Source organism: Raphanus sativus, chromosome 1 (assembly GCF_000801105.2).
Source record: "Raphanus sativus cultivar WK10039 chromosome 1, ASM80110v3, whole genome shotgun sequence".
NCBI lineage: Eukaryota > Viridiplantae > Streptophyta > Magnoliopsida > Brassicales > Brassicaceae > Raphanus > Raphanus sativus.
The window spans coordinates 7149176-7165274 of record NC_079511.1 but is presented as its reverse complement, the minus strand read 5'-3'; the positions used below and the strand labels follow the sequence as shown (position 1 = coordinate 7165274).

At 38.4% G+C, this 16099-nt stretch overlaps 2 protein-coding genes across 5 annotated transcripts; one reads left to right on the top strand and one right to left on the bottom strand.

The window, feature by feature from the left end:
• Window positions 1-30: 30 nt before the first annotated feature.
• On the top strand, window positions 31-6216 carry LOC108862960 (mediator of RNA polymerase II transcription subunit 15a). Of its 2 annotated transcripts, XM_018637246.2 has the most exons (12): window positions 31-212; window positions 749-861; window positions 996-1107; window positions 1230-1347; window positions 1438-2763; window positions 2855-2925; window positions 3007-3081; window positions 3337-4587; window positions 4716-5060; window positions 5168-5374; window positions 5466-5554; window positions 5739-6216. In XM_018637246.2, exons 2-12 carry the CDS (start codon window positions 749-751, stop codon window positions 5944-5946), a joined length of 3915 nt encoding a protein of 1304 aa, XP_018492748.1. In that variant the 5' UTR covers window positions 31-212; the 3' UTR covers window positions 5947-6216. The 2 variants fall into 2 exon arrangements, with proteins under 2 accessions (XP_018492748.1, XP_018492757.1); XM_018637255.2 differs by lacking the exon at window positions 31-212 and having other exon boundaries at window positions 743-861; window positions 1001-1107.
• A 6020-nt stretch (window positions 6217-12236) lies between these two features.
• LOC108841631 (uncharacterized) lies at window positions 12237-14851 on the bottom strand. 3 transcript variants are annotated; one of them, XM_018614387.2, is made up of 10 exons: window positions 14701-14851; window positions 14506-14581; window positions 14317-14428; window positions 14107-14197; window positions 13768-13891; window positions 13571-13682; window positions 13310-13418; window positions 12994-13114; window positions 12732-12843; window positions 12237-12583 (listed from the first exon to the last, which is right to left on the bottom strand). In XM_018614387.2, the coding sequence occupies exons 2-10, from the start codon at window positions 14571-14573 to the stop codon at window positions 12527-12529; spliced, it is 906 nt and encodes a 301-aa protein (XP_018469889.1). In that variant the 5' UTR covers window positions 14574-14581; window positions 14701-14851; the 3' UTR covers window positions 12237-12526. The 3 variants fall into 3 exon arrangements, with proteins under 3 accessions (XP_018469889.1, XP_018469896.1, XP_056855067.1); XM_018614394.2 differs by having other exon boundaries at window positions 14506-14622; window positions 14701-14810; XM_056999087.1 differs by having other exon boundaries at window positions 14506-14613; window positions 14701-14721.
• Between the last annotated feature and the right edge of the window lie 1248 nt (window positions 14852-16099).

The following is a 16099-nucleotide window of genomic DNA, read 5'->3' as shown; positions in this document are numbered from 1 at the left end:
TATAAGCTAAGTTCCGGGGACACATTTGGCAGCTTATTATGATTCCTTTCCTTCCTCTGTGTTTGCCCAGAAACATCCTTTATATATTCTTCAAAATTCCAATTTCTCGATCAACCTAAACCCTAATTTAACTCCTTTTTATTTTCCTATAGCCAGACTCTTATCGTTTGTAGCAACCGCGAAATCGCCGCGACACGTTTTGAAAATCTGAGGTGAAATTTTCGGATCTCTCTCTTTTTTTTTTTGGTTTCATATTTTGTTGCTTTTTTCGAGTTTTGTCTTGTGATCGGAGTCTCGGGAAGCTATACTACTATATAGCCATCGCCCTCTACAACAGATGGTGATTCTCGGTCATTACTAATTAGGATAATAGATTAACTTTTGGTGGTGTCATGTCATAAAGTATATGCTTATTTGTTTTTTCGGGATTACTTGAGGGTTGAGTCCTGTGGCTACGGACAGGAGATAAAATAAAAACAAATTTTTTTTGTCTGATCACTCAGTGAACACAACTTGTTTTGATTTTCTTCAGGGTTTAATTTCTGATGTCTTAAACTTGCTATTTATCCTGTGTGGTCTGATTATTGCCATTAATGGAAAAGAAAAGGAAAGGGACATAGGTTGAGAAATTATGAGTGTTAATAATAATAATCCATCTTCTCTTCTGTGTGTTCTGTCTGTTTCCTGTCGTTTGTTTTTCCGCATCATATTTCGGTTATCTTCTTATCATCATCCTTTGTGAACTTAGATGGATAACAACAATTGGAGACCTTCCATTCCAAATGGAGAATCTGCCATGGCCACTGGTGACTGGAGAAATCAATTGACACCTGATTCACGCCAGAAGATCGTTAACAAGATGTAAGTTTTATTTAAAATATATTAATATTAACCGGTGTTGCTCTGCAAAAATGTTTCATCAGAAATACATGGTGTTACTACTTGTTTGACCTTTACTTGTATTTTTCTTACTTATCTAACTACTTTGCCTGCAGAATAGAAACACTAAGGAGGCACATTCCTCATTCTGGACCAGAAGGAATTGACGAGCTCAGCAGAATTGCTGCTAGATTCGAGGAGAAAACTTTTAGTGGTGCTGTTGACCAGGTACTTAATCTTCTCTGCTGAGTTTCAACTTCTTTTTTTTTGGTTAACAACCTAGTAAAGAACGACTTCTGCTACCCGTTATGGGGTATACCTCCCTTATTTTCTTTTATTTCGGCTTTCAGACTGATTACCTTCGGAAGATATCCATGAAGATGCTGACTATTGAGACTCAATCGCAAAATGCAGCTGGCTCTTCCTCAACTACCACTGCTGCTATTAATGCCACATCAATGGATTCAAGTAATCATGAATGATTCTCAAGCATGTATTGCTTATCTGGTTCTTTTGGATGACTGTTCCTCTAATTTTGGTGCTGTTTAACTTTTCTAGCACCCAACAATCAAGGGCAACTTCTTCCAGGAACGTTACCAAACAATCAGTCTCAGTCCCAAACCATGCATCAGAGTAATACAGCCGCTGGAATAACGGGTGGTTCTACTGGTTTACCATCTTTCATGCCGTCTGTTTCTTCCATAGCCAATAATAACGTCACAAGCGATGTAAACCAGAATTCCAATATGCAAAATGTAGCCGGAATGTTGCAAGATTCATCTGGGCAGCATGGCCTTTCATCCAACATGCTTTCAGGTTCCCAAAGGCAGATGTTGGGCAGGCCACATACTATGTCTTCTCAGCAGCAGCAGCAGCAGCAGCCGCAGGGTGCTCAATATCTTTATCAGCAGCAGCAACTTCTCAGGCAGAATTTTCAGTCAGGGAATAATCCCAATCCCAATTTGCTTTTGCCATCACAGATACAACAACAGCAACAAAATGTGCTGCAGCCCAATCAAATGCAATCGTCTCAACAGCCTGGTATTCAGACATCTGCGTCAACGCAGCCCTCAGCTGTGAGCTCAGCTCCCCTACAGGCTCTACACACAAATCAACAATCAAGTTCTCAATTGTCTGCTCAGCAGACTACATCACAGACTATTCTTCGTCAGAATCAAACATCGCTGCTAAGGCAACATCCGCAAGCACAACAAGCCTCTGGGGTCCATCAGCAACAAACTTCATTGCCGCAGCAGTCTATTTCTCCCCAGCAGCGAGCACAAATGATGCGGCAACAAGCTGCAAGTGGCTCCGGCATCCAACAGAAGCAGATGATGGGACAGCATGTTGTTGGGGATATGCAGCAGCAACATCAACAAAGGTTACTGAACCAACAGAATAATAATATTATGAACATGCAACAGCAGCAGAAGCAACACCCACCGGCCCAGCAGCAATTGATGTCTCAACAAAACAGCCTTCATCAGCAACCACTGGGCACTCAAAGCAATGTTGCAGGACTGCAGCAACCACAACAACAGTTGCTCAGTTCCCAGGTTGGCAATTCGAGCTTGCAGACTAACCAGCAGCCGGTTCACATGTTATCACAGCCAACCGCTGGGCTGCAACGAACACATCAGGCTGGCCATGGCTTGTTTCCTTCTCAGGGACAACAGTCACAAAATCAGCCATCCCAACAGCAGATTATGCCCCTTCAGTCGCATCATCAGCAGTTACAACAACCTAATCTGCTACAACAGGATGTGCAACAAAGGCTACAATCTTCAGGCCAAGTCACAGGTTCCCTGCTTCCACCTCAAAATGTAGTGGACCAACAGAGACAGCTATATCAATCCCAAAGAACCCTTCCGGAGATGCCATCATGTATGCTTTTACATCCTTTTAGGTTCTGATACTTTAAAGAATCCCTCAGAAGGATCTGATGCTGAACAAACCTACTTTTTATAAATTTTAGCATCGCTAGACTCCACGGCACAGACGGAAAGTGGAAATGCGGTTGATTGGCAAGAGGAGGTTTTCCAGAAGGTAGTTTTTTCTTTCTTAGTGAGTAATGCTTCCGGCCTCCGGTAATGAGTAATCGTGTGACCAGGGTCCTTGTCTTTGCAGATCAAAACTATGAAAGAAGCCTACTTTCCAGATCTTACCCAAATCTACCAGAGAGTTACAACCAAGTTGCAGCAAGTAAGTTGAGATGTTTTCCTAGGAGAGTAGAGTGTATGTCCTCTTAAACGGATCGACATTGCAAAAGAAAGTCATATAACTTTGGTGTCTTGAAAACAATTTCACTAAAAGATGCTCTTGAGGCTCGTATTTTTACTGTCCAGTAGAAAGTAAACATCGGATATTTATGTTTTTTCCCAACCCACAAAAGTTGTAGCTTGCATCAGTGTGCTTGTCTCGTTTCTTATTGAACACAATTCTTTTTCTCTCGAGCAGGATCCTCTTCTGCAGCAACAAAGACCAGAGCAGTTTGAGAAATTGAAACAGTTCAAGACAATGTTGGAGCGAATGATGCAATTCCTATCGGTTTCAAAGAGCAGTATCATGCCTGCATTAAAGAATAAGGTGGCTATTTATGAGAAGCAGATTATAGATTTCGTAACTACGCACAGGCCGAGGAAGCCAGTACAGCAAGGGCAGCTTCTGCAATCTCAGATGCAGCCTATGCAGCAACATTCATCTCAGCCTATGCAGCAAAATTCATCTCAGAACGGTAATCATTCTCATGGTAGTCAAGCAAATCTGCAGATGCAGAACAGTGTTCTATCATCTCGTCCCGGAGCTTCAGCACCACAACAGAATATTCCTAGTTCCGTACCGGCTTCTAGTTTAGAGCCAGGCCAAGGAAATGCACTGAATAATGGCCAGCAGGTTGCCATGAGATCCATGCAACAAAATACTTATCAACAAGTAAATAACAGTTCTGCCTCTGCTCAAAGTGGGTTAAGTACACTGCAGTCTAATGTTAATCAAACCCAGTTAAGTTCCAGTCTGCTTCAGCAACAGCACCTCAAGCAACAGAACGACCAACAAATGACGCAGCAGCAGCAGCAGCAGCTCAAACAGCAATTTCAACAGCGCCAGATGCAGCAGCGGCAGCATCAGCAACAGTTGCAAGCAAGACAGCAAGTAGCACAAAATGATATGAATGGTTTGACAGCAAGGCAGGGAATGAATGTCAGTCGTGGGATGTTTCAGCAACATTCTCTGCAGGGTCAGCTTGCTGCTTATCCCCTTCAACAGTTAAAACCAGGATCTCAGCTTCCTGTTACGTCGCCTCAACTTTTACCAGGTTCATCTCCTCAGATGACACAACAACATTTGTCTCCCCAGATCAACCAGAAAAATGTGATCTCATCTGTCAACCATATGGGAACTCCAGTGCAACCTGCAAACTCCCCGTTCGTTGTCCCATCCCCTTCAACCCCACTGGCACCATCCCCTATGCAAGTTGACTCTGAGAAACCTTCCGGAGCTTCTTCGTTGTCAATGGGATATACTGCACGCCAACAAGCAACTGGAGTGCAAGGTGTAGTTCAACCCATTGCATTTGGCACTCCAGGGATCTCTGCCTCTCCTCTCCTTCAGGAGTTTACTAGTCCAGACGGAAATAATTTAAATACTTTGACCAGTACATCTGGAAAATCAAGTGCTACTGAGCTGCCTATTGAACGCCTTATCAGAGCCGTAAGTAACATTATTAATTTTAAGGGCATATTGCAACAGAACGTCATTGTTGCTAACATCCATCTTTTGTAGTTCAAAACATTGTTCTGAATATTCTGATCATGATGTATGTTTTTTGTTACTTTCAGGTGAAGTCCATCTCACGACAATCACTTTCGTCTGCAGTAAGTGACATCGGATCTGTTGTAAGCATGGTTGATATGATAGCTGGTTCAGCACCAGGAAACGGTTCAAGAGCTTCAGTTGGCGAGGACTTGGTTGCAATGACTAAATGTCGTCTCCAAGCAAGAAACTTCATGACGCAGGAGGGGATGACACCGACCAAGAGAATGAAGCGTCACACAACTGCAATGCCGTTGAGCGTCTATTCATTAGAAGGAAGCGTTGGCGATAACTGCAAGCAGTTTGCATGTTCGGAAACATCAGATCTGGAATCTACTGCGACTTCTGTTGGCAAGAAGGCAAGAACTGAGGTATGTTGTGCAGTTAGACTCCCTTTAGGTATATCTGAAAATTGACTCACACAACAAGTAAGGTTTCAGTTTTTGTAATATTGAGGACTCAATCGTTTGGACTGCAGACCGAGCATGCCCTTTTGGAGGAAATCAAGGAAATAAACCAGTGGCTGATAGATACAGTCGTTGAGATTAGTGATGATGAAGATGCTGCTGATTCTAGTGAGGGAGAAACAGCAAGAAAAAGCTGTGAAGGAACGACAGTGAGATTCTCGTTTATAGCTGCTTCTCTCAGCCCAGACTTGAAGGCTCATCTCTCATCAATCCAAATGGTAAGCATGGTCATATCGTTATGATTTTTGTGGAAGAAAAACGAACAATTTCATTTATCCTTCTTTAAGATATGTTGTGTTTCTGTTACAGTATCCTATTCAACCATTGCGTCTACTAGTACCTTGTAGCTACCCCAACGGCTCTCCATCTCTCCTGGATAAACTGCCGGTCGAAACCAGGTACAAACAAAATCTTCAATCTCAAGAAAACTGTAACATAAGATCTTTCATACTGAGTCGAGCAAAACTTCTACCATATTGTTTTAATCTTCTCCGAAATCATCTGGCTCATGTTTTTTAAAGAAAGACTCTATAAGAAACTGGATCATATACTTACCTTAACATGGTCTGGTTTGTTGAACAGCAAAGAGAACGAGGACCTCTCGTCCAAAGCTATGACAAGGTTCAACATATTGCTACGAAGATCGTCACAGCCGATGTCGCTCAAAGACATAGCCAAGGCATGGGACGTCTGCGCTCGGACTGTGATATGCGAGTACGCGCAGCAAATAGGTGGTGGAACGTTTAGCTCAAAATACGGCACTTGGGAGAAATTTGTAGCTGCTTCCTGAATCTGATATGCATTCCTCATCATGTCCTTGATCGTAACTATGTGATTCACTGTTTTGACAAGTCTTGTATCACTATCGTTAACTGTTTTCATGTCGAAGCATAGAAAAGGCCCTAAAAGAATGTGAGTTTTTTTTGCCTTTACCACTGTTTGTTGTATAGTGTATATTTTTCTTCTCAATATGATTGGGAGCTTTATCTAGTATGTAATTATTTAATACTCAATATTTTTCAATTGTATTGTATAGTATATATGTACTTTTGTAAACTTATCGGTATGTTCGCCATTCATCTATAGATAGTAAAAGCTTTTTCTTTAAGAAAGGAGATAACTTGCCAATGATGTCAGAGAAACCGTTGCTCTGCTTCCAGGCTACGCCTGGACTCTTCATGGTCTTCCCTTTGGTTGGTGAGTCAAAGCCCCTTTCTTCTCTTGAGTCTCTTGTCATAGCCCTAATTGATGCTTTCACCTACTCCATAACAAACAAGTCTTAGTGACGTAGTTTATATATATGAGACTTAAATCTTATAATAAATAACTACTAATCCATATCAACATCGGATTTATATAATATTCTTCGGTTTGGCCTTTATAAACTTATTGAGTTTCAATTTATAATCAAACTTCAACTTTCGTAATAGTTGGTTCTCAAAAGGGACACATCTTGTTCCTTTTGTTATCTCCAGTTAAAGAGCAAAAGATAATCACTTTTTTGTTCACTGTGAAATGTAGTTGTTGATCGCGTTTATAGTGGCTACTAACAGCAATGCGTGGTTTGGGACAGCAGTTTTAGTGACGAACATGAAGAACTTCCCGCTCAGTAGAGGTACTGTTGCTGGAATCCTTAAATGGTATGCTGCTATTGGTGGAGCAGTTTACATTGTAATATACAATGTGTTTCTTGATCAATCTTCTACGAACTTGCCGCTGTTCCTTGCTCTTGGAAACCCGGTTATCTGTTGGAGGAAACAAGTACAAAACACATTTCTTTAGCTGCCAATTAGGAGCTTGGTTTGCAGACAAGTCTTATTGTATGTCATCACTCGTAAAATGCATAGAGACAAAAACGTATCGTCCACGAAAACTATATGAAATTTGTATATGAATTATTGATCATAGCTTTTTATAGAAATCAAATGACTGATTCTTTTATTAAAAACAGAGAAAAATCAAGTTTTGTTCTCACTAGTCTTCGTCCACTAGTAGTGGACTAGTACTTCTAGAATCCCATGAATCTTGGGTCTGCCTTTCAACGAAATTGTAATTCTAAACCATTTTCCAACTTCAGACGACACCATAGGATCCTTCTTCTTGGCCCTGAGTTCGTTAAATCACTCTGCCATATGTCAAGGACGAAGATATTCCCATTAGAATGCAATCAAAAATTCCAAACTCTAATCTTATTAGAAAATAACAATGACTAGAAAACTAAAATAAAATAAAAGGTTTTTTGTTTATTACACAGAAAATGAAATATAAGATGAACCAAATCGACCAAACAGACAGCTTCTGGAGTCTTTAAAAGACAGTCAAAGTGTCTATGTAAACAGCTATTGGCATGTTCTTCCAACGCCCATACATCCGCCAAATTTAAGTAATCTAATCTCAAGACAATGCTTAGTTTCATCGCCAAATCTGAGACTTCCAAAGCTCAAATCAAACAGCCTTTTAAAACTGTCATGTGTGGATAAATTTAAGCAAACTTCCTCTCGACAAGACCGAGAGATCACAAGATCCCTCTTTGTAAGAGGTGACCATGTCCCGGCATCTAAAACCGGAACAGTTTACCAATTTCCTAGCCATTTGTTATCTTGTGTGAAGGTCCGTTTGGAGCCGGTAGATACGATGATTTTCATTTCGACGAGAGTTGAGGCTTTGGATAGTGTTGCGACGTCACACACTATTGTGACTAATCATTTGTTATTTGACGATTTGAAGTGTGATGTGAGTCTTTCATATATTGGATCGCGAGTGGCAACTTTGATATTTTCTATAACATCTTATCAACCTTGAATAAGTTTGTGTCTCTATCTTTGTACTTCGTTGATTCATATATCTGGATTTTAGCCTCTTGGCTTGCACATCATGGCTTGTATGATGGTGCTACTAGTGTAATCGCTTAGATTCATTAATGAAAAATTTGGTGCACAAAAAAAAAGATGAACCAAATCGGTATTACAAACCCTAATATTCTCTCAGCCGCCTAAGGTCTCTGGTCGCATCATCCTTTGCTTTTTGTGGCTTCCCTGGTGACTAGTGCTCCTTGCCGCCGCCGGGGAGGTTCTCTCTTGTTATGTTCTTTCTTTTCTCCTTCCTTTGTGTGTGTTTTTTTGGGTTAAAGACATAATAATTTTCTATTCCGCTGAGCTCTCTTGGTGATTGTAGTGGTACAAGACTTCAGTTTCTTGTGTGGTTATCTAGTCTTGTGTGTTGTGCGTGGCATCTCGGTTCCTCTTCCGATGAAGATGAGGTCTCACGTCTGATGTTTGTGGTGGTTTGTTATTGGATTCCGGTTGTACTGAGATGGATCGTGTTGGGGGCTTTGTTTGGCATGTTCGTAGTGTGGAGTCGCAACAGAGGCGTAAAGAGAGCTCATTCACAGGGGTGGGTCTGCTACCGGAGAAGTGGTGCTTCTTTTGGCATGGTTGAGGGTGTGGTCTCACCGGAAGCACATGGAGAGCCCATTCACAGCCATTGGCATATCTTGTTTGAGTGTTGAAATAGCTTTACATCGAAGGTTATTGCAACCGGACCAATTTGATTCACTCTTCATCGAGTTGGGTTTTCAGTCTTTGGTCGTTTAACTGTTTTATTTTGTTTTGGCTATGGTTGCTTATCTTAGAGTTTAGTAGTCATGATTGCTTTTGTCCTTGCGTTTTTAATTCGTGCTTGCGGTTTGGAAAACCATGCTTGGATTATAGCGGTTTTGGAGTGGTTCTCAGTTCTCATAGCTTCAGTAGATTGGAAGCTTAAACTGAAAAAATTCATAATCCTTTAGTTGATTGGAAAGAGTGGAAGGGTAGCCTACCATCTCGATGATTCTCAATTCAACTGTTTTGACCTCTACGAGATCTGTGAATCAGGAAATATTGAGGTTTATTATTTTCTCCAATTTGAATGGTGCCCATTGGTATCAATATACTCTAGCATAATTATTGTTTTTTTTAAGTTGTACTGGTGTATTTTTGCAGTACTTGTTTTTGCTTCTATGTAGACCAGTTGGTCATAAGTTTATTATTGGAATGAGTAATTCAAGCATTAAAAAAATGAACCAAATCATTTGTTTAACATTCATCGCTAACACTGCTGTGAATGTCTCAGCTACATTCGTCGCAAATCATGCCAATTGCTTTGAGTTTAATGACTAAATTAGTCTTGTATACACCAAATGAGATTATGAAAAGTCAATTAGCTTCAGACAACAACAAAAACAGCATTTGGTTTTAAACAGCATGCAATGCACTCTAATAACGACATCGTGTGTGGTTTTTGTGCAAACACTAAAATAACATACAATGTATTTCTTATTAATAGAGATGCTGAGATGGCACATTGTTCGATAGTTAAACCACATTTAGAGATATCCTTTGGCATCTTCGGCCTCAGATCATCTCAATCTGCAACATATTTCTAAATTTCTATTAGCCATTAACGAATCACTCATATATCATTCATATAGAACCTTCCAAGTTCGAAAATATAGAAGAACTCAAGTAACTCGTGTGACAAATCAATATTCTAATCCTAAATCCTTAATTTCATCAGCGTTCGACGACGAACTTTACCTTGACGATCATCATTCTAAACTAAACGAAACTAATGATAATTGTTTCTCGGTTCCACATTCTAAAGGAAACTAAGGGAAGAAGATTTATGTTCCCCATGATCGCCATTGTCGTTGAGGTTGATTTGATCCTGCTCGCAAAGACTCAAGTTTGGGAGATACTTACTTCAAATTATTTCAACTCGAGAGCCAAATAACTAAATACCTTTTTTTTTTAATGAACTAGGTTTTGCGCAGGTAAATTGGTTCCATTTGTTTTAAAATGATTTTGTTTTATATTTAGCATGGATCGTTATTTTTAAATTTATTTTTTAAATAACGGGTGTAGGGGAAGAGGTAAGGGCAGGGGTTGTAACCTTTGTCACCGCACCACTGGAGTGTCCTCTCCTTGTATCTCCGGTTTGTTCTTCTTCTTCTTCATCTTGTCCCACACATAGTCTAGACACTCCTTCCCCACGGTCTCAATATCCATCAACACAGAGAGATCTTTGGGCTTTCTAGGCCTCAGTTCATTTTCTCTCTGCATTATTGACTCGATCCTCCTCTCGAGTTTGGGAGAGAGCTGCTTAGAGTGATTTCAGTTCAAGCGCCAATACACTTTTCTTTTTCTTTCTTTTTTAATGAACCAAGTTAAGTCTACGCTCTTGAAAATTTGTTTAATTATACATTCATTTGACTATCCGGATTCGGATCCGGACACTCTGAATGATCTGAATTTCGGATAATAAGTCTCATGCTTAATTTAATATTTGTTTTAAAATGATCTTTTTATATATATATTTTGCATAGATCGTTATTTTTGGTTTTTTTAAAGAGCCGTTGAACTTTACCATTAATTTCATTACTATTGAATAACTTTTCTAATAAAATTACTCTGATTATTAATAGATAAACCGAGCGGATCTTATATATATATATATATATAGAAAAACGAAAACCAAACCATAAGTCGAATGGCTACTTGAGTATTTAAATTACAAATTATATATTTAAAATATTAATTTTATTTAATTTTAAATAAAGAATATCTTAAAATACTATTTTAACTAAACTATCTAGATTATGCAAATTTATTTTTTATTCTATTTTTCTTTTGAACACCTCTTTTCTATAAAATAAAAATTATTCAACATTTTTATTCGAACAATCCGAATTACCAAATATTTAAATTCAAAAAACTAAATATCTGATGATCTACTATAAAAAAGTTGTTAAACATATGTATAATTTTTATTATTATTTTTGGATCTTAACAGTAATTACTCTAATAAAAAATATTTTAAATAAATATTATTATTTCTCATTTCATATGATACACTTATGAAATAACCTTGTACACGTAACGGTTATGGCTGTTATGCAATAACCTTGTACGTCGTATCTTCTGTTTAATAATTGACCTACCATACATAGACATCAATTATTAAGTTGAATTTGCATATATCATACAATACATAACGGAAACGCTTACAACTTGCCCTTGTATTCTCATGCTCTGAAATCGATCGATGCCAACCAGCAACAGCTCACAATGTTTGGCGTTGTCAATGATGCCGGACAGAGCGTTGCTTTGCTTCCATCCATGGATGGTTCTCTTTATAGGTGCGTGTGCTTGCTTCGTGGCCTAAGGACTCATTTGCCTTTCTGTTACTCACACTCTGCTTCCTGGTATTCTCTTTTGGTTGGTGAGTTAAAGTCTTCACCTTTCTTCTCTAAGAATCTTGTCATATCCCTCATTGATGTTTTCAACTACTACAGAAGAAACACAACTTGACACTCGCAAGAGAAGGTCGAGGAGAGGAGAGGACTTTAGACAAAGAGAAGCTTTCATCAAAGCCGATTTCTAGCTTCTATGGTTTCTTTACTTCCTCGGTGTTGGCTCTGGAGTGACAGTTTTAAACAACTTGGCTCAGTTTGGGATTGCAGTTGGCATTGAGAACACAACAGAGTCCTCTTATGCCTCTTTAGTTTCTTTAACTTTGTTGGCAGGCTTAGCTCAGGGAGCTATCTTAGCGCTTCATCCGCCACTCTCTATCCCGCAACCGTTCTTCTAGGCACGTGCGATGGATTTTAGTACTCCCTCATGGTTCCTACAGCGTCCGAGCTCTTTGGACTAGAACATTTCGGCATCATGTACAGTTTCATGATCCTAGGAAACCCAATTGGTGCAAGTTCTCTTCTCCGGTTTAGTGGTTGGTCGTTTGTATGATGCTGAGGCTAGGAAAGCTCGACTTGTTATGGACCTGATAATGTTACAGACTGACTTTCGTGATTCTAGCTACCGTCTGTGGGGTTACAGCGACTCTAGTGGAGGTGATATTGACTGTTACTGTTAGGATAAGACCAGTTTATTGGTCACTGTACAGCTCAAGATCTTTCAGGCTACCTCATGAGTAATGATCACATGAGGTTTAGTGTCATGGTTATGTTTGCAAAACAGCTTTTTTAACTGTTTGAGAAAAAGACTGTAAAAGTGGTAAACTCTTAAATCTGTAAAGCGGTAAAAGTAAAAGCTGTAAAGAAAGTTTTTGCATAAGCATATATGGCATACAAACCCGAAGAGGACTCCAAGCCTTACTTAACATGAGAGAGAGCAAGACGAGGCTTCCTCCGCAAGAAATAAATCATCATTAGTTCGTTACCAATTATACAAACAGAATTAACATTTTTTTTTTAATTCATGCCTTCGTCCTAAGTTTGGAGGCTTTCAAGCTCTCTTCTTAATATTATCAAATACAAATATATATATATGGAATCGCCTGAAAGTTTCCAAACGCCACCTTCAACGCAATTATACTTAGTCGTCCTCTTGCATAGTCTGCATCTTTAACGATATTTTGCGAAAGTAATCCACCTGAAACGCGAAACAAACCATATGCTTAATCGAAGAGATGATGTCAAGAAAGCACACATGAAGCTTTGCCACCGTTCTTGCCAATTATTCCACTGCTTCACCAATGTTATGTGTGCCAAAAATAGATTAGAGAAGAGGAAAGAGAAACCTGGTTAATAGCAGTGTTGAATATTAACTCCTCGAAGCTGATAGCAATTCTCCTGAGCTCTTCGATTCCTTCTTCCCCTGAATACGGTACATGTTTCTTCAGTGTTTCCATTCTGCTCAAATGAAAAAAAAAAGTATTTACTTATAGGTCAAGGCACAGCTTATAACAAAATGTTATAACGTTATGTTTCCTACAGAATTGACTAGAGACTGAGAAAAGATGACTACTTTAGAGAGAGGCAAAAATAATGTAACGAACTTACAACTTGTCAACATGCTTCTGGCGTGAATCCGGTGGCAGTTGAATTCTCCAGTCACCTGAGTTCATGGCAGGTTCTTCTTTCGGGAGAGAAGGCACTGAATTGTCATTGAACATAAGACTGCCTGTGGAATATTCACAAAGGCATCAAAGGAATAAATATTTAAAATGAATGCAAGGAGAACAAAGATGGATAACAATTAACATTAAGTGCCTAGTCTTTAGGGGGCATATAGATAAGCTCCACATACAAAGGAGAATGGCTTTATTCAGCACACCAAAACAAGCTTCTGCTAAGTTCAATGAAGGAAGTTGCTTACCCAGTCCATCCAAGGCTAGTTTGTTACTATCAGCAGGGATAGAAGTAGCGTTCTGAGCTTTATTCTCCATAGTCAGCATCTTCAGGGATATTTTCTGGAAGTAATCAGTCTGAAAATCCAAAATAATAAGAAAATCAGGTATACATGTCTTTCATATATACCACCACCGTATAAATGGGGTTACAAAAGATCATATCTTCTTTTCTATGTGCATATTGCCCTCACAAATCTCTGTACAGAGAAGGACGTGTGTGTTGTTACCTGATTAACAGCACTGCTGAAAACTCTCTCCTCGAATCTGGCAGCAATTCTCTTGAGCTCGTTAATCCCTTCTGGTCCAGAATATGGAAAGTGCTTCTTTAGTATATCCATTCTGCGAAAATTTAACTTATGGATCAAGAATATATAATAGCAGCATATAAACCTTATAGTTAATAGAGTTCTAATGATGAAGTTACATCTTGTTGACAATGTTCTGTCGTGAACTCGGTGGCAGTTGAGTTCTCCAGTCACCTGAGTTTATGGCAGGCTCTTGGTTCAGGAGAAAAGGCTCTACATTTCCATTATTGATCATGACATTGTCTGTGGAATAATTCACAAAAAGCATCAAAGGGTAGATATCTTATTATAGCTCCAAAACATAACAAAACCAAATGGAATATTATTTCAAATGAAGGAAGACGAGACCACAAAAGATGGATAACAATTAACCGCTGAAACTTCTTCATATTAGGTGCCTATTAGCTCACAAGGAGAATGCATTTCCAAAACAAGCTTCTGCTATGAGAATGCTTTACCCAAGGCTAGGTTGCTACTAGAACCAGCTGCATTTTGCGCCTTAGTCTCCATTGTCAGCATCTTCAAGGATATTTTCCGAAGGTAATCATTCTGAAAATTCCAAAAAAAAATAATAAGAAAATAAGGATCATAGCTTTCATGTGGCATATTTCCCTCACAAATCTCTCTATACATAGAAGGACGTGTGTGTGTGTGTGTGTGTGTGTTACCTGATTAACAGCACCGCTGAAAATTTTCTCCTCGAACCTGACAGCAATTCTCTTGAGCTCGTTAATCCCTTCTGGTCCAGAATACGGAAGGTGCTTCTTTAGTGTCTCCAGTCTGCGCAAGTTGCAAGGTCAATCATGTAATTAATAAATACCAAACAAAAAAAAAGGGAGATATGATGATGAAATTACATCTTGCTGACGATCTTCTGTCGTGAACCAAATGGCAAATGAGTTCTCCAGTCATTTGTATTGTCCATGGCAGGTTCTATTAACAGAAAGGCCCCCTCAATATCAAGACTTTTAATACTTCAATTAGAAAGAAAGAAAAAAACAGATTAAAGTGTAAACTAGCTCCAAAGACGAAAATTCGAGAAAACAAATCACCTCAGATTTGCTGCAACGGGTTGAGAGTTGCGAGGAGCAGAGACCAAGACCAAGTGCTTGCTTGAACATAAATGTAAATCGAAAAATGAAAAGAGCTGACATGGCTTAGTGAACCCAAATATATAGAAGCCTAATATGTAATGAATTTTTCAGAGATAAATGTTACAAGGGGCCCACTAAAATTTGATTAGTCAGCAGAATATAAAACAACTAAACTTTTGCTCTTATTTAATACATTAGAAAAAATCTGCCCCATTGCCTTTTTTACCTTTTGATTGTTTTAACTGAGTTTACCAATACTTATGAGTTATGACTTACTTATCTTGACCAATCTTGTTTGACTAAAAATATATTAATTATTTTACATCAAGAAATTTAAGGTTCAAAGCCCAAAAAGTACTAATTATACAGATTATGGTTAAAGAAAGTTACAAAATATCTTCGGAATTAGATGATAACCAGGAACAATGATAAATATTACTTTTCTAGATAATGTTTGAACATATGAACTTGCTAGGAGAAACCGCTCTACCGGAAATAACCAAGTGAAAAAAATTAAAAATAAATAGATTTTTGTATAAGTTTAAAATTTTAGTTTACTTTCAATAAAAGAGACTGTTTATTTTTATTGTTCTTGTTAGAAATTATAAAGGTATTTATCTAAAAGAAAAATTTATTTTAAATCAGTGTAACTATTTTTCATTGTAATGTTTGTTTTAACTTAATTATAAAATCATGTAAATAAGTTATTCAAAATTACAATAGAAGTTCAATACATTAATAATGAATTATTTATCTCTCTTATACATGTTAATCTATTGATAATTTTAATTATAAGTAGCTTTGCCTATCAGCACAAGTATTTAGAAAACCACATTTATATCATTAACATTTAAGTAAAGTGGAAAAAGAACCAATAACAAATCACACTTCTAATTTTGCTTTTAATCTTTTATTAAAATATTATTTTATCAAACTACGTTTGGCATTGGATTTTGAAAACAATTTATATTACGAAATAAAGTAAAATTTTCAAAACTACTTAAACTAGGTTTGTACGGGGTATATAAATAATTGTTCTCTCATTCTTTCAGCCTCTCAAAATCTAATCGTGAGCGGCTCTGATTAAGAATGGGGATCACGTCATCCACCGAGTCAAATTCTAGATACAACTTGTTCACGTTAGAGAACCTCCACAGAGTGAAAGTGGGGAAACTGGAGGATTTGACGGAAAAAGAGAAAGTTTTTCTTCATGGGATGTTCGACACTTGTGTAGAAGTGTGGTGGGGCGGGCTACACGCCTTGTTCCCGGCAACCAAGGGAGATTTGTCAACAGATCAAACAAAGGAAGAAGGAGGCACAGAGATGGACGAAGACGACCAAGTATTTGAGAGGTTTT